General features: G+C 43.3%; 1 protein-coding gene across 1 annotated transcript in view; it reads right to left on the bottom strand.

Moving 5' to 3' along the window:
* The window catches only part of LOC108287505 (serine/arginine-rich splicing factor SR45), a 1,472,561-nt gene that overhangs the window by 791,791 nt on the left and 657,074 nt on the right, over positions 1 to 23,696 (bottom strand). Inside the window, exon 6 of the mRNA XM_017505949.2 lies at positions 20,092 to 20,124. Coding sequence (XP_017361438.1) covers positions 20,092 to 20,124 — 33 coding nt within the window. The remainder of the gene's footprint in view (positions 1 to 20,091; positions 20,125 to 23,696) is intronic.

Below are 23,696 nucleotides of genomic sequence, written 5' to 3'. Positions count from 1 at the left end.
GTTTTTGGAGCATCTGGAGAAAAGCTGGATCATTTCCAGTTGCACTCACTGGGCCTGCTGTGGTGTCCAGGGTCAGGTACCAGGAATGCTGGCTATGCCGCCATGCATGGGGGACTCCTGAAAACAATGAATCCCTGAGTGGGGTCATCTCTAAAGTCCTCTTAGGACTCCCATTATCCATAACAGTAAAGCAAGTTACTCCTCACCTTTTTTCTCCAGAGTACATTTGCCAAACGTCTAGAAACATTTTTGGTTGTCACAACCTGGGGAGAGGGGATGCTACTGACATGAGTAGAGGCTGGGGACGATGGTAAACATCCTGCAATACACAGGACAGCTTCCTATAATAACCAGCTGGCCCAGAATGTCAACAGTGCTGAGGGTGAGAATTTGTGCTCACTTGTCCAATGTAACTGTATTAGTCCAGGAGAACAAATGGTCATAGGACTGACTGAATAAATGAGTGAACGGATGATTGTCAGCTAATTTCTGTATTTTTAGTAGAGACGGGGTTTCACCATGTTGGCCAGGTGGGTCTCAAACTCCCGATCTCAGGTGATCCACCAGCTTCAGCCTCCCAAAGTGCTGGGATTACAGGTGTAAGTCATCGCACCCAGCCAAAGAGACGATTTGAATAATAAGTCATCCACCAGCTCTAGGCCAGTGGTATTCGCTCACATAAGATAACCAAATGTCAGTTATTTCTATTTTAATTAAAATAGCCATTGAGAAGCTGAATGATCCATGGAGAAATGTCATCCACAATTTCAGAAGAATTCATCAGCCAAAGTTATTTCTGGCTTTTTCTACAGAAATCCTCTTGTGATTATTATTGTTTTTTGAGACAGAGTCTGGCTCTGTTGCCAGAATGGGGTGCAGGGGTGCGATCTCAGCTCACTGCAACCTCCACCTCCTGGGTTCAAGCGAATCTTTTGCCTCAGCCTCCCTAGTAGCTGGAACTATAGGAGTGCACCACTATGCCCAACTAATTTTTGTATTTTTATTAGAGATGGGGTTTCACCAAGTTGGTCGGGATGGTCTTGATCTCTTGAACTCATGATCCACCCTTTTTAAACCCTCATTTTCCTTGGTACTGGGCTAAGTACTTTACATGTATTAATTTATTTAATCCTTATAACCACTCATCATCTCTGTTTTACAGTGAGGTAAGACGGATACAGACACAACAGCTCACTTGTCCAATGTAACTGTATTAGTCCATTTTTGCAATGCTATAAGGAAATACCGGAAACTGGGTAATTTTTTGAAGAAAACAGGTTTAATTGCCTCGCAGTTTCACAAGCTGTAGACAAAGTAGGGCTGGGAGGCCTCAGGAAGCTTACAATCACAGCAGAAGGTGAAGGGGAACAGGCACATTTGATACGGCAGAGCAGGAGGGAGAAAGAGTGAAGGGAGAGGTGCTACCCATGTTTAAACAAGTAGATCTCACGAGAACTCACTGTCATGAGAACGGCAAGGGGGAAATCCACCTGCATAATGCAGTCACCTCCCATCTGGACCCTCCTCCAGCATCGAGGATTACAATTCAACATGAGATTTGGGTGGGGACACAGAGCCGACTCACATCAGTAACCCAGTTAGTGCGTGGAAAAGTTCAGGGCAGGAGGACCTGGCTGCATCAGAGCACCTGGTCCGAAGGAGATGCCCATCGAAGGTCTGTCCATGGACAAATAAGTAAGAAAATCACTTCCTGCCTCCAAACTTGATGAGTAAGTAGCATGTATTTCTTTATGTTGGCGTCCATACAAGTCTCCCTGGGAAACATTAGTGCAGGGGAAATTCTGAAAGGGAACATAGAGCAGACAGCTCCAATCAAGCCAGGGGCCTTCAGAGACCATTAGCCATGTCCCAAACACTCTACCCATCACTTTGAGGAAGAAAAGGAGATTCTGAAAAAGAGCAAAATGCGTCTGTAAACCCTCTGACTCCATTCCCTAAGCACAGGTTGCAGAAGTCCACATTTCAGCTAACATGCTTTTTGATGCTTTTTTTAACCTTGCAAGATGCTATTTTACTAGCAGCTTCCTTTGGGGGCCTCAGATGGCAGACTGGATGATTTAAGGGGAAAAAAATGCAGTTGTATTTGAGTTTTTTTTTTTTAAACCCTCCAGGAGCCTAACGTGACATTCTGGGTAAGAACACAACATTACATTGACGCGTATGACATCTCCCTTAATGATGTATGAAATCTCTTTATGATGGCAGATCACTGAGGAGGCGTTGAGAAACCTAGCAGAAAACCTGAAACAGCCTGGTAAACTGTGGCTGCCACCCTTATCCTAGAAGTGAGAAAGGTTAAGAGGTCTGGAAGCTTCTCCATTTGGAGAATACTCATCCAGGAGAGACCCAAAGACCATCTGGCCGCAGAGACCAGGCATTACAAAATAGGGCGTCATTTACATGCAAGCTCCAAAGCCATTGGTTCTAAGTTCCCCCACCTCTGGGCCCAAATTAGGTATCCCCACAGCACCACCAGCTCTTTCCTGGAGAGTCCAAAGGGACTCTGGGTACACCAGAAAATGCAAAATTGGAGAAAGATGCTCCAAGCTCGTTCCACATTTTGCCTCCAAGCATCAAAGTCCCTCAGAGAGTCTCTTGGGAACACCTTCTGGACCTTACTTATCATCTACGCCATCTACCCACCATAATAACTGCTTCTCCTTCCTCCACCTGTTAGAACTCCAATTTACAGATAAGGCAACTGTGGCACAGATAAATTAAGAAACTTGCCTAGGAATCTGATTTATTCAACTCTAAAATGGAACAAGAGAGCATGAGGATGAGCAATCCATGGGAAATACTTATGGGCTATACTTGAAAAAGTCATACATCACTCTGCCCACCTTTCATTGGGCAGAACTCAGTCACGTGGTCTCATCAACTGTAAGGGAGGCTGGGAAATGTAGTCTAGCTGTGTAACCCAGTGGGGAGAGAAACAAGCATTTTGGTGAACTCAGAGCTGTCTCTACCACAGGTGCCAGGCAAAGCCCTGGAGAGCTTAAATTAGTCTAGGAAGCCAGACTCAAAAGCACACTATCATTTTGTAATCACCCGCCTTATCCACTCCAGAGTTACAATGAAAAAAAAGAAAAAAAGTTCTCAAATATCTCACTGGACAAAACTCTGCTGGGGAGGCATGAAGGGGAAAGTTACCTAAGGGGAGTAATGTGGGATGCTGCTTAAATGTAAAACTGAGGTATTGTTTACTGACAACTTGCTATGTGCCAGGCACTGTGACCCATGATGTAATTAATAGCTGCTCTCATTGAATCCTCACCCTGATAACATTAGGTAGTGACAGCGATTATCTGCATCTTTAAGATGAGAAGTTGAAATGTTGAGAGGCGGTATAAGAAGACATGAGAGAACCAGAAATCACACCCAGGTCAATGGGATCTTACAGTACAGGTGCTTACCTCATTGGCTTTTACTGATCTACCCTCATTTCTTCCCATCAGAAAGATAATGTGTTGTCCCTGAAGGCAGAAATATCAGAATTCCTACCTTCTCATCCTGTTATTTAAACCACAGCATTAGCTCACTGGGAAAAGAAACCGTTTTCATAAAATATTCAGAATGTGAAGCATAAAAAAAAAAAACCAAATCTACTCACAGGAATGTTGCTGATCAGAGTAATTTTTTAAAAAAATCACAGTTTAGCTGCTTTTAAGTCTTGTGTTCTACTCAGATCAAGCAAGAAAGAATTGTTAGCTGAAGACACCATGCTTATCAGACAGAGCCTCAAGCATGCTCTCAGCCCTGGGCAAAAAGCCTTCAAAATCCAAAAGTAGAGAGATGTGTGATCAAATTCTTCACTCGAAACAATTAGCAGAGTCCAACATTGGGACCGTGGGTGTTTGCCACCCATATTTGGGACTGTAGTTTCCTCTGAGACAGTTTACTTGCCAATATGGTAAGATGGAATGTTAAGAGACGAATAGTTATGAGGCAGTTACCAAGTAGCTTTGTTTCATAATTGGAGAATTTCAGAAGAGCGTTATCAGGGACAGGATTGTATTTTTGTTGTTATTGTTTATTCCTTTGTTTTTTCTTTTGGGGTAAGAGAGATGTTTCTAATTCTAACACACATACATTTTAAAAATATATCTGAAATATAAATGTGTTTTAAAATCAACACGTACATTTAATGTTGTGTTGCTTTTGTTCCACATCCTCTCCTCCTGCAAAACTTAATTATTATTAAAGCAAAGCTGAGATTTATAACCCCTGATATCTAAGAATGGAGAGAATATAACATACAGTACTATACAATACAAGATTCAAGTACCCACTTCTCTCGCCCTGTGCCAATAAGCTGGCTGCTTGTACAGGCTTTGAACAGGAGATCCTGAGGGCGGGGTCTGGATTATTTAAATTAAAAACACAAACCAAACTAAAGACAAGAAAATGCCAACAACAACATTCCTTTAAAAAAGAATAGACTGCATTTTAAATATTCATTTAAATATGCAGTAACACACTACTATACATTTTTGTCTGTTTTCTCTTTGATGATATTTCATCTGCAGACTCTCCAGAGCTTATAAAAATATACCCAGAGTCCACATCTCCAAAGCATGAGATTTTTCACATTCTCTAATTTGCAGTAATGTATTTGTGTCAAATTCCATCTTCAAGCCGCCCAGGGACAACACTGGCATGTGGTGCCTCTGCTGCATAAACTAACATTTCAGTCCAGCCAGGCACCATGGGAGCATGAGGAGTAGGGTATGAGCTTGGCTACTGTGAGAGTGTCTCCTCCAATGCTGAACCGCTAGTCTCACTCTTGCTGTGGATGGGGTTTCACCACAAATCATGAGCTCTCCAGGTTTGCTCAGTGCCTGTGGTAGAGACAGCTCTGAGTTCACCAAAACTTGTTCCTCCCCCTTGGGTACACAGCTGGACTACATTTCCCAAGATCCCCAGCAGTTTATGAGACCACGTGACTGAGTTCTGGCCAATGGGAGGTGGGCAGAAGTAACATATGACTTTTCCAGATGTTGTCCATAAATCTTTCCCATGAATTGCTCATCCACAGACTTTCTTGTTCCATCTTTGAGTTGAATGAAGCCAACTCTAAGGCAAGTTACTTAAGGTAATTGTGCCTCAGTTGCACAATCTGTAAAACTGGAGTTAAAAATTCACTTCTACCTCTGGAATAGCTACCAGGAACAGTGCACAAAGTGAAAAACAAGGCAGTAGAGCTTAGTGGTTACCTTAACAGTGTGTGGAAGCAGGATGACTGAATTTAAAGGTTGGCATTGTAGTCATGACTTTGGACAATTTACTTAATCTCTCTGAACCTAGTTCTTATTCTCTAAAATGTAAATAACTAATACTGGCCTGATAGGAATGTGATGGGGAATAACTGAGATTAAGTATGTAAAATGCTTAGAACGTAATAAGCCTGGCACCTAGGGAGTGCTAAATAAGTCTTAGCTGCTGCTGTTACTACTGCTGCTACCACTGCTATTAAAATAATTATTATTATTTTAGTATCTTAAATGTGCTTAGAAGAGTGCCTGGTGCATAAGGTAAGTATTTATAAATGATAGCTATCATTATTACTTTCTGCAAAATACACATAACACTAGAATCTACCAGAATTAAGTGAAATAGTGGGTATGAAGTCTTACTATATATAGTACCTAGCACTGGGGAAAAAATTTTTGCATTTAGTAACCCCTGATCCTTTTTTAAAATAACTTTTTTGAGATGGAGTCTCACTCTGTCACCCAGGCTACAGTGCAGTGGTGCAATCTTGACTCACTTCAGCCTCTGCCTCCCAGGTTCAAGTGATTCTCCCACATCGGCCTCCCAAGTAGCTGGGATTACAAGCATGTGACACCACACCCAGCTAATTTTTGTATTTTTGGTAGAGACAGGGTTTCATCATGTTGGCCAGGCTGGTCTCAAATCCCTGGCCTCAAGTGATCCACCTGCCTCAGCCTCCCAAAGTGCTGGGATTACAGGTGTGAGTCACCTCACCTAGACCCCTGATCCTCTTAAATGCCACATGTGCTGCACTGGAAAAGAAGAAGCCGTGGGTCACGACCAGGAACTGGGCAGAGATGACATCATTACCACAAGGTGGTAGAGACCAAGTGAATACATGCAACAAAATCAAACAGCATTTGAGCTTGAATTCATCCAGTTCTAGGCTTTTACCCAACTAGAATCATAAGACAGTTCAGGGCCAAGATGGACAGGATTCTTCACTGGGGATCCAAGATTCTGCAGGGGTCCCTAGATAGAACACAGTGAGTCCATGAACTTGGATAGGAGAAACATAAAACTTAATTTCCACTAGCCTCTAACAAATCTAGCATTCTCTTTAATTATAAAGATAAGCTGCAATATTCCAGTAGCATCACCAATACCTGTGAATTTGTCACCAAGAGAAATCACAGATATTTTACTCACATTACATTATAATTGTTACAGATATCTCAAAATATCATAATGCTTATCGCTACTTCCAAATTACGGTAATTACTAGACTTGCTTGCTTCACGTGTTAATAAAGAAAGCAAAGATTTGACTAAATCGCATTTTATTTAATAAGTGTATTTCAATATAAATAGTTTCCTTTGTGATTCTAAGGAATTTTTGTATTGTGTATTTGAAATCTTTATTCTGCAAAGAGGCCCGTGGTTCTCCCCAGATGTCCAAGAGGGTCATGAAACAGAAGAAGTTAAGGGACCTCAGTCTAGGGTCTGCAGAAAATCCTCAATTCCATATACACGCAGAAACTAGGTCCAGAGTCCAGATGCCTGTCAACAACTACTAAAGTGTCTTTAACTCTGGCAAGTCCTTAACCTCCTGCACCCTCTTATAATGCATCTTCAAAAAAGAACTACTATTCTTCCCAAATCTTTCATAGGATTATTATAGGATTCAAATAGGATGAAGAATGTGAATCTGCTGGCTGAAAGTAACAGATTCTGCACAAACTTGACCATCATTCATTTCATCCCTTGGAGACTTCATAGATCCTTGTCCTCCGGGTCTTCGTGGCTATTCTCTAAGTGTTGCCCCCAGCCCTTTCTATTACAACGCTACCAAAGGAAATCTGTCAAGAACCTTGGGAGGCCAAAAGCCAGTGGAGGCACTGGAGTCAGATTGTGGGTTGAATCCTGGCTGTACCCCTTACTAACTGTGCAATCGCTGACCAATACTTTTAGCCCTCCGAGCCTCCGCTTCCTCTTGTTTAGAACAGAAAGAATGACAATGTAATGACATGAATGGAACAAAGTACATAACAGAGTGTCCAGCAAGCAACCCCAGTGCAGGAGTCAGTGAAGATCAGAACTGAGATGAGAATAGAGTGCTTGCCATCATCACTGTACAGGCATCACTGGCACACCACGGCAGGCAATTCATTCCCACGGACTATCCATGTGCTCCTCACCTTCTCAGGCCTCTTGTCACAGGTGCCCTGGGATATGTTCTAGCTGGTGGACTGTGAGCAGAAGGGATGTGTGCCATCTCTATGCTAAGGCTATGAAAAGCTCAAGGGAGAGTCCCCATTTCCTTTCTTCCCCTCCAGAGTGATAGTGGAGGTGTGCAATGACCCAGAGAAGCCACAAAACAGAAGTATCCTGTACTGCTAGATCAACAGATGGAGAGAGCCACCCTAGAGAGTCTGCCAGCTCTCATCAGGGACAGCATGGGTGAGAAATAAGCCTCTGTTGGGAAGTCTATCAAGATTTCACAGTTAACTTGTTACTTAGTATAGCTTAGCCTCTCATGACTAACATATGAATTAAGAAAATCGGTCAGGCATGGTGGCTCACGGATGTAATCCAGCACTTTGGGAGGCCAAAACAGGTGGATCACCTGAGGTCAGAAGTTCAAGACCAGCCCGGCCAACATGGTGAAACCCCATCTCTACTAAAAATACAAAAATTAGCCAGGTGTGGTGGTGCACACCTGTAATCCCAGTTACTCAAGAGCCTGACGCAAAAGAATCATGTGAACCTGGGAGGCAGAGGTTGCAGTGAGCCGAGATCTCACCTCTGCACTCTCCAGCCTGAGCGACAGAGCAATACTCTGTCTCCAAAAAAAAAAAAAAAGAAAGAAAAAAGAAAGGAAGCAGATAACACCCTCAAATGATACCAGTGGCTAGACAGCCCATGAGACAAGCCTAGAATTCACGACCTTCCTCTAGGACAAGAGCATACAATCCATTTGCAAGATCTGGAAAGAACCTAGTCCAAAGGTGATCCAAGAAGCTTCTCGCTCCAGCTTCCACTTACCATCTGAAACCTCTGCTGTACCAGCACAGCATTTGCTCATTGGAACTCAGGAAGCCCTCTTGAGGTGCTGCATTTGTAGCCTGTCCCCATAAGCTAAACCACTAACATACTGTTTCAATACAGCATTCTCTCCCCTTCTTTGCAAAGGTGCAAGCAGCTCTGAGCATCACAAGGAGTTCCCAATATCTACTTGGCTGCTGAGCTGTAAGGACGGGGCTGTGGGACCAGAATTCTTGCCTGTGCTGCTGCTAAAGACAGTACCGGGGCAAAGTAGAAAACGTAACTAACACATTTCAAATTAACATGTAAAACGCGTCAGATGTTTGAGTATTAATTAATATTTTTGCAAACTAATTACATCAGAATGACAAGGCCACGAAGACACTAAAAGAGTTTACTGATTTTTTTCCCCTCCTCCTATTTTAAATGGCTGCCTGGATTACCACTTTATTTAATTTTTCGTTTTTTTTAATTTACCAGAAACGATCTAAACACCATACCATTTCACAGCTATCATCATTTATTCATAGCTCAATAGAGGAAGCCGGAATAGCAATAACTCTTTCTTTTCACCCCACCTAATTGTCATTCTGGTGAGATAAGTGGGATATCAGCCCCAAGTCAAGCTACATGAGTGCCGGGAATCAGGCACAGTCACGAAGTTTCTCCAAAGTGTGTTAGCATCATTTATCATGAGAAGTTTGTGTTGAGCAACGTAGACTTTAACCCAAGGGGGTTTTCAAGCCTGCTTCCCCCATGTTTGTTGGACTGCTGGTTCAGAAGGCAAACGGCACAGAATCAAATACGAACTTTGCTTACTAGCCATACGGCCTTGGGTGGGTCCCCTAAACTCTTCTGAGCTTTGTCTTCTCATCTGCTAAATGCAGTCTAATTAATACTCATTTTCCTAAGTTCACTGGAAGGAATAAAAGAGGTAATTGATATACAATACTTCGCTCAGTGCCCAGCATACAGTGAGCATTAATAAATGTTGCCTGTTCTCACTGCTGCCCCTGTAACCACCACTACCATCACTGTAATCATGACCATCACCATGATCAAGAGTCACCTTCACTGCTCTTCATCCACATGTCCAGCTGATTTCCCAGGTCTTCCCTCCTGCCCTACCCCTTTACCCATACACACAGTTGATCCAAAGCAATCTCTTTGCTGGTTATCACACCTGCTTTCAGATGACTAAAATATGTCATGGAGTGCGGTCTGTGTATGACCTCCAATGCCTCTTACTGGTTCTAGAGCAAGAGTGAGGTAGGAGGTAGGACTCAGCTCTGGAGGTGGAGCTCAGACACGGGACCAAATTGAGGACTAGCTAAAACACAGATGGGGCAGAAGCAGCTTTCCATAAGACATGCCCACCAGTGTGCCATGTCAGTTTACCATCACCATGGCAACACCCAGGAGTTACTGCCCTTTCCATGGCAACAACCCGAGGACCCAGAAGTTACTACCCTATTTCTAAATATTTCTGCATAATCCACCCCTTAATTTGCATGTAAGTAAAAGTGGATCTAAATATGACGGCACAACTGCCTGAGTTGCTACTCCGGGCACACACTCTTCAGGGTAGCCCTGCTCAGGAAGGAGCGGTCCCTCTGCTGCTGCTGTACGCTGATGCTTCAGTAAAAGCTGCTGTTGAACACCACTGCTTGCCCTTGAACTATTTCCTGGGCAAAGCCAGGAACCCTCTTGGGCTAAGGCCTAATTTTGGGGCTCGCCTGCCCTGCATCCAGTGCCTGTGGGTAAATGGGAAAGGAAGACCCATCTTATCTGAAGCTAGGCTTCCTGGGAGAGCTGAACATCCCCCTCCAGGTACTCACTCTCCTCCTTGAACCCACTTCTTTTACAGCTTAGCTAAACGCGTCTGTTCACCAATCAGTGTATTTTCATAGATCACAGGCTCCTTGAGAGGAGAAAAAGTGTTTCATTCATTTTAAGTTACCAGGGTCTAAAAGAGTGGCTATCACACATTTGTTGCTCCTTAAAGCTCGCTGAATAAATGCATGACCCCTCCAAAGAAGTCCATCTGCTAATGAACACGTAGTTTGCTTCATTCTAGAACCCCTGAGCCCAGCCTGGGGAGCAGCCAGCACCTCTCTTCCCTTCCCCTGAACAGAATCAGTACTTTTTTTATTCTCTTAGGAGGGAGCACAGGACCCTACATGGATCTCCTCCTTCTTATCTGAACATTTATGCAACTTTGCCCTTGGCTTGGGGTTTCTACAATCAACCAGTTTAACTCCCCACATTCTAGACTGATTCTGAACATCCCAGCACTTCCCTTTAAGTGTTGCATCTCCAAGCCTTCCCCCATATCCTCCATGAAAGCTCCACCACTGTGGCTGAGTCCATCTCTCCTTTTGCCATTGACAAAGCATGGTGAATCCTTGGAATTATGTAATGTTACAGACTATGACAGGCTGGAGCCTCTGCTGTTCTGTCTAATTTGGTGCACAGAGTCTGAGAGCTGGAGTGAAGTATGAGCCCGGGAGCACATCTTTTGATCTTAAACAGTCAGAAGGTTGGAATGTATAATGCTATGGAAATAAATGGTGTCAAAACTGTAGGAAATAATATATGGTTGTGGGAATGGGTTTTGTGATCACAGAGCACTCACAAAATCTTAAAACAGGCAGTCAAGCAGCTGGTTGAGCTGTAGCAAAGGAAGCCTTGGAAGATGAGATAATTTAGATGAGGAGAGATGAGATTTTTCTCCCCGGGGTTAAAAGACTGAGTCTTTGCCTCTAAGGGACTGGAGGTGACTCCTGACTTCACTTTCCAGGCACCCCAGCTTGTTTGAGGGTCTAACAGTCTTGGGTGTCTCAATTTCCCTCCGATTAAATTTGTGACTCATTTTGTTAACCATGTTAAGCCTCAGTTTGCTCATCTGTAACATAGAAAAAATGACAGTACTCACTTCATAGGGTTATTGTGAGGATAAAATCACATAAGATGAGGCATGCAGAATGACTTGCAGAGTGCTTGGCTGGCGCAGACTTGGGCGAATTAAAAGGTAGCTTTCTTCCCATTTGGTTGTTTTTATTCATTAACACGCACTGCAATGTAAAAATGGTAGGATCCTTCTAATTCATTCCCCAAACCTCACAGCAACAGAAACCCAGTCTTAATAGAAGAAGCAGATAAATTTTACAACTGTTCACTTTTCCAGAGACCCTTAATCAATTTTTACAGAGCAGGATGCTTCTGAAAGACTCTTTTTTTAATTAATTAATTAATTAATTTTTATTTTATTTGTTTTTTTTCCCATTTATTTTATTGCATTTTAGGTTTTGGGGTACATGTGAAGAACATGCAAGATTGTTGCATAGGTACACACGTGGCAGTGTGATTTGCTGCCTTCCTCCCCATCACCTACATCTGGCATTTCTCCCCTTGCTATCTCTCCCCAACTCCCCCCCCCCCCACCGTCCCTCCCCTATTTCCCCCCAACTGACCCCAGTGTGTAGTGCTCCCCTCCCTGTGTCCATGTGTTCTCATTGTTCAACACCCTCCTATGAGTGAGAACATGTGGTGTTTGATCTTCTGCTCTTCTGTCAGTTTGCTGAGAATGATGGTTTCCAGGTTCATCCATGTCCCTACAAAGGACACAAACTCATCGTTTTTGATGGCTTCCATGCAGTTCAGAGGCTAGGGGCTGGTTCTAGTTGATACTTCCGCTATTTCCTATTGTAGCTTAGAATGAGTCACCAGGTACACTAACAAAAGTAACCACTACAAAAACTAGCATGTATTATAGACTACTTATGCACCAAATAATATGCTGATTGCCTTCTGTAAGCTACAGCATGCCTTGCAACTTCTCAGAATAAGCCATAAGGTTCTTTCTTTCATTGTCCTCATGCTATGGAGCAGACAAACAAGGGAAACAAAGGTTCATTCACTTGCCCGAGTTTCACCACTCATTGGGATTAGAGACAAAAAATGACAGTCGTGCTATTCCTAGCGGGAAAAGCCTAGGTGTTGCGGTCAGACAAACCCGGTTCAGACATGGGTCCCACTATTCTCAAGTCAGTCTGGCCAACCTACATCACTTCTCTGCATCTCCGTTTCTTTGTTACATGGAGACATTCACACTCATTTCAAAGACTGCTGTAAAGATAATGCAGTGCTTGGGACTCCATACACATGCGGCACACGACGGCTGCAATTACCAAAGCCTCTGCTGCTATTGCTCTGAGAAGGTTCTTGCTCACCTCCCAGCTAAGTGCTTCCAGATGTCAGTTTTCTGGTTAATCAGCCTCTCACCAGCATCTCCTATCAGCTGTTTCTTCTCTCTGCTTATTTTTTCCCTCTAACCTCCAATTCTGCCTCTATCCTCCATTCATTCATTCATGTATTTATTTATGGGGGACAGGGCCTTGCTCTGTCACCCAGGCTGAGGTCCAGTGGTACAATCATAGCTCACTGCAGCCTCAAACTCCTGGGTCCCAAGTGAGCCTCCCGTCTCAGCCTCCTGAGCAGCCAGGATTACAGGTGTGCACCATAATGCCTGGCTAACTTCTCAAATTTTCTGTAGAGAGAGAGAGTCTTGCTACATTGCCCAAGCTGGTCTCAAACTCCCGGCTCAAGTGATTCTCCTGGTTCCACCTCCTCAAGTGCTGGGATTACAGGCATGAGCCGCTGCGCCCAGCTGCTCTCCTTATTACTCAGCACGTATATTTCCCTCTGCTACTCACTGGGAAAATGAAGGCTACCAGGCATAACCTCTTTCAATTTCTCTTTCTTCTCCTTCAAAATTTATCCACATTTACTCTCCATCGTTTTTTCCTTCAGTGTCACAGAGGAAAAAAAATGCTTCTTGTCAGTTCCATCAGTACCACAGCTACCTGCTGCTAGACAATGATAAGCAAAAGACAACACCCTCAAGAACACTCAGATCACCTTTCAATGCGTAAATCCCTGTCTGTGCTCCAATCCCTACCATCGCATCCTCTGAGGCCCGTTCTCCAAGCCTACTGTATACCCAAGCCTCTGCCATCATCAAAACTTCTTCCCAAATTCTGTCTTTCCTTCAAGCCAGAGGACCATGGATCCCTTGGATCACACTGGCAGCTTTGAACAGCTGGGCTCTAGTGTGGCCCCCGTGTCTTCTCCTTCCATTTACTCTTAAGCCAACCATGATGGAAAGGCTGTTGTTGAGGACCTTGATGATTGCATGATTGCCAAACTCAGTGCAATGGCTCCTGACCCTACTTCCTGGAGTCCTTTGAATTATCCAAGGCCCCTACCTCTCTCTTGTAACCATCTTACTCTTTGATTTCCATGAGGCTACCTGGCCTTGGTTCTTCTGCGTCCCTTCTGATTGCGTCATCTTTCTCCACTGTTTTCACACTTACTTTTCACTTATTTTTCTGAGCAGGTAACTTTTTTCCCCATCTCTGCCTTTTCTCATGCTCTTGACTTTTCCTTATCTGATGACAACCTAACCCATCCTTTCGAAGCTCCAGTCTGCATACTGGAGAAGCCTCTATAAATATCCCTACCCTATCCAGTCTCATTTTTGTTTGACCCGAGATCCAGAACTTACCAAATATGGAGGGAGCCTTATGGGGACAGGTTTGCTCTAATGAGAACTTCAGTCCTCATGAGCCAAGTGATACTATACCATTTATTCTATAATGCTATATTGAACCATCAGTTCTTTGAGGGGATAACAGCATGTCAATTCTGTACATGTATTCCCTGGCCAAGGCTTGTGCCTAGACTATATAATAGATTGTCACTTAAATGTTCAAGAACTTACAAAACACCAACCATATCTCCAGCTGAGAATTCTGGGTCCTTTAATTAAGACCACATGATTTTTTAGAGTTCTTTGCATATTCTTCGGTGCTGGCTTCAAGGACGGAGATGACTATCAAAGCATGATTGGGCAAAATTAGGCAAGGCCAAGAGTGCTCACTGGAAACTACTGCTGATCCTCAAGTGGATCTTGTCCTTGCCGGGAGAGGAGGGCCATTAACTCCAAAGTGAATTAAGTCATAGGAGTGAAGTTCTGTCTGGTTAGGGTGGGATACAGCCGTGATGCAAAGGTAGCACAGCAAGCTTTCAAAACTATGAGTCTCATTGCTTAACTTAATATACATGTAAGTGAAAGGGGGTCTGTATGGAACCAAAATACTAATTGTTGAACATCTGCTGTATGCCAGGCTCTGTCTTAAGCATTGTATTTTTTTTTTAAAGACAGGGTCTAGCTCTGTCTCCCAGGCTGGAGTGCAGGTGTGCCATTTGCCTCAGTTTCCACCTCCTGGGCTCAAGCAATTCTCCCACCTCAGCCTCCTGAGTAGCTGGGACTACAGGCACATGCTCACACACCCAACAGTTTATTTTTTTGGGGTAGAGATGTGGTTTTCCTTCTTATGTTGCACAGGGTGGTCTCAAACTCTTGGGCTCACGTGATCCTCCTGCCTTGGCCTCCCAAAGGGCTGGGATTACAAGAGTGAGCCACCACACCCAGCCAGGCATTGCATATTGATTATCTCATTTAAAGTTCAAACAAACCTTGTATGGTACTTCACCATTCCCATTTTGCAGAGAAAAGACTTGCTCAGCAGTTAAGCGACTTGACTACAATCACTTAACTCAAAAGCTGTGGACCCATCATTCACACCTCATCTACAAGACTCCAAAGCTCATGCTCTCTTGATGAAACAGCTGAAGTGACCCTTGTTAAATATGCTAGATTCTCAGACGGCACAGGATGGCCAGGACTGATCTTCTGTTCACAGCCTAGGCAGCTCAGCCCCTTTCTCAAATGCACTGGTGTCTCTTCAAGCGGTTGAGAATATTTTTAATGGGCTCTGCAGCACCCCCCCCCCCATTTATTTTCCTCAGAACCAGGCTTGGAAGACAGAAGACATAAATGATTCCTAAGCCTAGGATAAAGTTTCCTTTTGGAAGGAAGAAAAAAAATGGTAGGAAGGAGAGTCTACCTACATTCTCCCAAGGCCACTGAGTTTGCTGTCTGTGTAGTTTGCCATTGCAATTATTTGGGATAGCAAAACTGTAATATCAATCAATCTCGGTTCGATTGCTTTGCCATGAAATAAAAGCAGGCCAATTTATCAACATCGAGGCCCTCCACTGAGTTTACACTGCCATTAAACTATCAACAGGAAATCATTAAGGTGAGGCAAGAAACCAACTGGTAAGTGAAATGATTTTTTTTTTTCCTTCAAACATCCTCGTCTGCAACCTCCTTTGTTTGGCTGTTAGCATAGGAAACGTGGGGCTGGGTCTCAGATCTCTGTGCTAATATACAGTTGGTGGTGGAGAGAGCTCAGACATGGGCACTTGCAATCCGATGGCTGCTCCCAGGTAACTTGGTTCTCTCTCAGCAGGGCAGGCTGCATGACGATAAATAGAGGGGGAAATGTGTATGCATTTGCACGATAAAACAGGCTTAATGATTTTGAAGGGGAAGGACTCCACGAGACATACAGTAGCAACTTACGAACAAAATGGAACTATGCAGGGCCAATTAATGTGCAAATACGTGTGTGCTGAACTTGCATTCCATTCATCATGTGGACATGGAAATTGGGCCATTTATCTGTTATATTATGTATGTGACATCTTAGTTTGGTTCTTAAAGGCTGCTTGGGGACAAAGGGCCAGGTGCTTTGCGGCTAGCAGAGGGAATTTCAGATAAATTCTTCAGCTGTCATAAACATTGCTGGGCAGAATTTGGTCAGAAGATAAAGCTCTTTCCTCCACAGGGTTTTTAACATTTCTCAATAGCTCATGTGCCATCTTATTAAAACTGTGTGTGGTGCAGGGAGGGGTGGCATATGCCATGAAAATTTATTGGCACAAACAGCTTGCTGTCATGTTTTCAAAGTCCAGATTTAGCAAACGTTATTCACATATTCAGTGTCAATCTGCAGAGAGAAAGGGAACTGGCAAAGCCACTCATTCTCACTGATTATGTGGGTTTGTAATTCCTTTTTGTCTCCTTTTAACCAATGTCTCCTCCACAGGTGGGGTTTGTTCCTCTTAAATTACAACTGTTTGTCTCTACTTAGGGGTGAGAAAAAGAAAGTCATTTGAAAAGGAAAAGGACCTCACAGAAGCACTTTCCAAGAGCCACTATTATTTACCTAACAGAACATGCCATGAATATGGATCATGCATTAAATAATGGTGATCGCCTGCTTTGATGAATTGCCATTAGAAATTCAATTAATAAAAGGTTACCTCCCTGCCGTCGTGAAAAAAAATATGATTGGGCTGCAGCAATGTTAATTCAGCCTTAGAAATGGCAGTTGGGAGGAAAAGAAAGATTAAAAAAACAGTTCCATCTGGGAAATGGGAGACTGGAATAAAAAAAAGGAAGCATGAAAGAAGGAAGGAAAACTATGTTTGATCAAAAGTGTTTCTGTACATTAAGCATCCCTACTCTCCCTAATTACCTTCATCCCATTTCCCCTACCCTGATCAACTGACCATTCCCCCGACCCCATCATCCTGGTTGATACTTTCTGTCTTTTCTCTTTCTCTTTCCTTCTTGCCAAGTGGCTTCTTGGCATACAAATTACATCCTATAAGGTGCACATGTCTTAAGTGTAGAGCTCTATCAGTTTTACATGTGATGGTTACCTCTGTAAATACATCCAGATGAGAGTGTTGACACTCCCATTAGGCCCCTTTCTGCCCCTACCCAGCCGACTTCTCCCAGAGGTAACCATTATTGCTACTTTTATCATCAGAGATGAATGCTATCTGTGTATCTGGGTGGTCCTATATATATATATATATACACACACACACACACACACACACACACACACACACACACATATATAATATTCCATGTCCACATCTTTTAGCAGAGATGAATTCTGTCCATTTATATATATAATATATATGTGTGTATATGTACATATATAAACAAAATCATAGATGACACATTCTTTTGTTCTAATATTTTTCCTATAACATTATATCACTTAGATTCATACAGGTTGTGTCATATATCTATAGATTATATTTTTTGATTGCTGTACTGTATTGCATGAAACACACTATTTATCTATTATTCTGTTAACAGACATTTGGTTTGTTTGCAGTGTTTGGCTCTGATAAATAAAACCTTTATGGGAATTCTTGCATGTGTTGCTTTGGTGGACTTAAGCACTTGTTTCTCTTGGGCATACAAGTAGAAGTGGAATTGTTGGATTATTAAACATTATTCCACCAATGTGGAAAGACCTCCTTTTATCGATTGGTAAAAGGGGGTTAAGAAATATCTTGTGAAGTTGAAAAGGCACAACATGTGTGAAGGTGTTTTCTTGTTGGTTGATTGTTTTAAACTGCCAAATAGGAATGGAGATGTAAGAATTTGACCCAGCAATCCCATTACTGGGTATGTACCCAAAGAACTGTAAATCCTTCTACTATAAAGACACATGCACACGTATGTTCATAGCAGCCCTGTGTACAATAGCAAAGACCTGGAACCAACCCAAATGCCCATCCATGACAGAGTAGACAAAATGTGGTACATATACACCATGGAATACCACGCAGCCATAAAAAACGATGAGTTCGCGTCCTTTGTAGGGACTTGGATGAAACTGGAAACCATCATTCTCAGCAAACTGACACAAGAACAGAAAGCCAAACACCGTATGTTCTCACTCATAGGTGGGTGTTGAACAATGACAACACGTGGACTCAGGGAGAGGAGCATCACACGCGGGGGGCAGTTGGTGGGGAGGAAAGGGGAAAGACGGCAGGGGAGACAGTGGCGGGGGAGGGATAACATGAGGAGAAATGCCAGATATAGTATGCACCTAAAGTAAAATAAAAAAAAAAAAAAAAAAAGAATGTGTCTGGGGCAAGGAAGAAAGACAGAAGATCATAGGAAATGCATGGATGTCTGGGCTGCTGACCACAGATAAACAGGACATACTCAGGTAGGCTCTAGAAAGCGGAATCAGCTCTTTATGACTGGCAGAGCTACTATTCATTCAATACCCACTGCGTACCAGGCCATAATCTGGTTGGTTTACATGGCATGGCACTTTGTACCCTGACAGATATGGTTATGAACTCCAGATCTATTCCTCATTAGGTGAATGGTGGTAGGAAAGTTACTCAGCTCTTCTTAAGACTTGGTTTACTCTTCTATAAAATGGGGATCATCTCAGCTATACATCACAAAATTTTTGTGAGGATTTGATATAACAATGCATATAGAGCATTTATAAACAAATGGTGCATCAGAGGTGCTACACAGCAACTGGTATTCCCATGACAGCAAACCCCCAGAGGAGACTCTCTGCAGCCTCATGGGATGCATACTGTGACTCCCATTCCAAAACAGAGGAAACTCAATTTGTGTTGTTTAATAATTCACTTGAGTGACTGGTCACAAGATCACGGGGACACGTATGACAGTGGAGGCTGCTCATCTCTGCCCTATCCTTGTGTTTCCTAAATCCCTGCCTCACTAGGCATCTGAAAGCACTCACACTATGAATGCATCATAGCTCCTGGAAGACCTCGGCACACCAAGTTCCTCTATCCGAGGATGCAGACACTTTAACTGGAATGGAGACTTGTGATACAGATCTCCCACATGTGTTTGCAGAACCCAGCGAGAATCTACCTCCATAAGCTTTATTCTATTTCACCCTGCTAACCACCATGTGATAGATCAGAGGGAGATAAAATGATCTCCACCGTACACCCGAGGAAAGCGAAACACCACAGTTGACTACGTGAGGTTGCACGTTTTTCAATTTGAAAAATCAGACACCGGTGATGACCTTGAGCAGAATATAAATAACTCCCACATGCTTAGCGTTCCAATAATGGAACGCTAAGCATCATTATGATGATACACAACATCACACAGAGCCCAGGGCTCCCAGGACCTGGGTCGGGGTTCTTTGCCTTACCCACACAGTGGCTTGGGAGTGAAAGTGACTGGTTCTGTAGTGGTGGGCATATTTTGCAGAAGCCCATTACCTTACAACATGCACAATTTCCAACGGGTGGTCACCTTGCTGGTGACTTCTGACCAGTTTCATTTTTCATTCTTTACCTATGTTGTCAGCATCCACCACAATTTCTTTCCTGCCTTGGAGACTGAGTAGAAAAAGAAAAACAGGCTGGGTACAGTGGCTCATACCTGTCATCTGAGGTGGGCAGATCACTTGAGCTCAGGAGTTCGAGACCAGCTTGGTCAACATGGTAAAACACCCACTCTCTACTAAAAATAACTACAAAAACTAGCCAAGCGTGGTGGTGCATGCCTGTAATCCCAGCTAGTCGGGAAGCTGAGGCAGGAAAATCTTTTGAACCTGGGAGGCAGAGGTTGTAGTAAGTCAAGATGGCACTACTGCACTCCACCCTGGGCCACCGAGTGAGACTGCGACTCAATAATAAAATGAAATGGAGAGAAAAAAAATACAAAGAAAAAGCACAAAAGAAGGAATGGGTAAACCTAATAGAGACAGTGGAGGTCTTACTGGTAGAACCAGGGTTTTGGCCTGAGCTGGGCTAGAATTGAGATGTATTTAACGAGGAACAGACGCGGAAGTCACCATGCGCCATCTTCACCATGCACACTCCACAAAGAGCAATGCAGTGACCTGGTCACCCCAAAACCCAGCAGCACAGAAACCACTCAACCGAAAATATACCATCCAAACCATCAGGAAATCGAACACAGAGAAATCACTGCTGGAGTGCTCATCGCATTCCATCATGAAAAAAACCCACTTTGAACTCTCTTCCAAAGGGACAGAAAAACCACATTTCCTACCTCGACTTTGCTTGTAGCCTGACTTGCCGAAACCTGCAAGTTAAAGGAAACAGAGACATTAGTATTGATTCAACAAGAAGGTAATTGGATTAATTGTCTTTTTAAAGGAACTGGCATCAATAATTTGTTATGACCCGAGGGGACAAGGCTGCAACACACACCACACACACCCACACACACACGCCTTTTCTCCCAGCAAGCACAGCAACCAGATTTGTTTATCCAGTCCTGCTAATAAGGTGAATAGGATGATTAATATTTTCAACATATTATAACAGTCTTGCCAGGAAAAAAAAAAGAAGTGGGGAGGGCTGTGAGCAATGCCCGTGTACTGATAATGGTTAAATGAACACCGAAAAAAAAAAAAAAAGGCATCGAAGACATCTAAAATTTTTTTTTTCCATTAAAGTTTCGAGTCACTGTTATGAGAAACACCAAATAAAAACAACAGCAGCAGCAACAGCAGAAGCTTTATGCTTACAAAACTCCTCAAAATATTGTGAAATAAAGAGTTGTGCCAGGAATGGAGCCAAGTTGTTTACGTATTTTATCTCATTTAACCCCTAGAATAACTTTTATGCCCATCTTCATAAATGAAAATACTGGGGTTTGGACAAGTTAGGTAACTTTTTCAAAGTCAGGATGTTAAGCGGAGGAAATTAGATTTAAACCCAATGGAAAGTCAGGTGGATGTTCAGGCTTCTACCTACAAGCCTACTCTACCTCAAAGGATTTGGTGTAGACACCATCCACCACTGTTCATCTGTGCCTAGAAAAGGTCTCCTACCTAGCGACCACATCTTTTTCTCTGTGTATTAACTGTTAAGGAGCTTTCTACCCTACAACTTCCCTTATACCTGAATGACTTGGCCAACCTCAAACATATTTTCCTACCCGACTGCTTGGACTGAGCTATGTCCCCAAAATTCCTGTACAGTACTGAAGCCGTAACCCCAGTATGATTATATTTGGAGACTGGCCCTTGGAAAGTAATTAACTTTAGATGATGCCATGTGGGTGGACCCTCGTGATGAGATTTGTACCCACAGAAGTCGAGACAGCAGACTGGGCGTGGTGGCTCATGCCTGTAATTCTAGCACTTTGGGAGGCCAAGGCAGGTGGATCACTTGAGGTCAGGAGTTAGAGACCAGCCTCGCCAACATGGTGAAACCCAGTCTCTACTAAAACTACAAAAAAAAAAAAAAAAAATAGCCACATGTGGTGGTGCACATCTGTAATCCCAGCTACTTGGGAGGCTGAGGCAGAAGAATTGCTTGAACCTGGGAGGTGGAGGTTGCAGTGAATTGAGATTATGCCCCTGTACTGCAGCCTGGGCAAAAACAGGGAAACTCCATCTCAAATAAAAAAGAAAAACACTGAAGGAGAAGCAGCAGAGAACTTCCCTCCCGGCCCCCACCCCGCCCAACCCCGCACCGCTCTCTTTTTCTCCCTCTCTCTCTCTCTCTCTCTCTCTCTCTCTCTCTCTCCACCTGCACACAGGAAAGGCCAAGTGAAAACAAAGCAAGAAGGCAGCCATCTACAACCTAATGAAAGTGGCTTCTCCAAATACCAACTCTGCTGGTACCTACATCTTGAACTCTCAGACTCCAGAGCTATGAGAAATACATTTGTTCCTGTTGGTTAAGCCACAATCCATGGTGTTTCCTTACACAGTCCAGGCTGATGAAGACACAGACCAATACCAGCTCACAGATGTGAATCCAACAAAGGCCTTAAGAATGAATGACTTCTCGAGGTAGCTCACCAGCCCTTGCAGCTCCCACTGGCCTGGCTTTGGCACCGCCTCTCCCGTACTCATTCCCAAGGCATCAGACAAGGGGGGGCTGAGACAGAGCTCACTGTCCACAGAGCAGCTTTCATGCACCATTAGCCCGCTAAATGGGAGACCAGACTTGAGGCTGACCTCGGCCAAGAGAGTCCATGAGCTGTGGCTGAAGGCTTGGCAAGCCATGAATTCGGTGCCTGACCATGGGGAAACTCAAGGTGTGATGGATGCCAGAGGGTGGAACCTCCCCGCCCCCCGCCCTCTCCTGGAGCCCATTCAGGACTGCGAAAGTAGCTGATTTCGCGGCCATGAGCCACATCCCTAAAGCACAAGCACACCAGATTCGTGGGCTACATAACCTCACATGAATGTGTGTATTTCTCTGCTGAAAACCAACAAGAGTACGTCGGGGAAACAGGATATTCAACAGCTATAAGCCTTGGGCAGAACTATTCTCTCTGCTTCACTGAGCTCCATGGGCAACATAGTTTTCAGCCGACTAATGTCTCCCAGTTCATAATTTTAGTGTTTCCTAACTTTGTGTCATTTACATCGTCAAGGCCCATTTTATTGCCCCCATTAGAGGGAGGCCACTTCTTGCATCTAGCTTAGGGAAATACAAACACAAAGAGGCATACACATAGCTGTCCATCATAGCATTGTTCTGACAGCAATATATTTTTTAAAAAGTATAATGGCTAGAGTACAGGGTTTGAATACTCAAATGCCTATAGAGGATGAGACAATAGGGAGTGGCAGGGCCTAGGGGGTAACTAACGATTGCCTACCCTACCTAAAGCCCTTTGCATTTCAGTTTTTAACAGGCAAAACATGATTCTAGTCAAACAAAATACATACATGGTCTGAATGTGGCTGTTCGACTTCCAGTATCTGATCTTTTAAGCCAAGTCAACTACGGATCCATCCAGAGTATAAACTATGACACAGCATGAGGAAGATTCTTATAATTTGACATTAAAAACTCTACAACCTATATTATTAATGAAAAACAAGAGATGCAGAACAGTGTACATAAGATGATAATAAGTAACTCAGGTGTGTATGCATCATCCATCTCTCCCTCACCACACACACCATGGACGTGTATCTGAAAAAGGTATCAGAGGATGTACACCAAACCGACAAAAGGTTTACCTCTGAGGAAACAAAAACCTGACTAGGACCAAAAGGATGAAGAAAAGCCATGGGGAACTTTCTCTCTTCCTGGGTTAAGACGTTTACATTGATAACGTATCCAATTTGTAAAATTAAACATACGTTTAAACCAGGATAAAAAAATAAAGCTTCATATTGCTTTAGCCATTAACAAGACACCTTGTCTTTGCTGCTGTGAATAGTTCTGTGACTGTGTCCTTTGCAGGGACATGGATAGAGCTGGAGGCCACTATCCTTGGCCAACTAACACAGGATCAGAAAACCAAATATTGCAATCCTAACTTAGAAGTGTGAGCTAAATGATGAGAACACATGGACACATGGAGGGGAACAAGACACACTGGGGTTTTCTGGAGGGTAGAAGGTGGGAGGAGGGAGAGGATCAGAAAAAATAATTAATGGGTACCAGGCTTAATACCTGGGGGATAAAATTGTCTGTACAACAAACCCGCATGACACAAATTGGCACCTATGTAACAAACCTGCACTATGTACCTCTGAAATTAAAAGTTAAAAGAAATTCACGAACAAATTGAAAAACAAAAAAGACGCCTTGTGGAAATGTTGGCTACTTTTTTTTTCTTATTGAAGAGGAGATCACAAAGAACTCTCTCAACGATTCACATATGGGGGCAAAGTAGAA

Source organism: Cebus imitator, unplaced genomic scaffold (assembly GCF_001604975.1).
Source record: "Cebus imitator isolate Cc_AM_T3 unplaced genomic scaffold, Cebus_imitator-1.0 Scaffold346, whole genome shotgun sequence".
Lineage (NCBI taxonomy): Eukaryota > Metazoa > Chordata > Mammalia > Primates > Cebidae > Cebus > Cebus imitator.
This window is presented reverse-complemented; position numbering and strand designations above follow the sequence as displayed.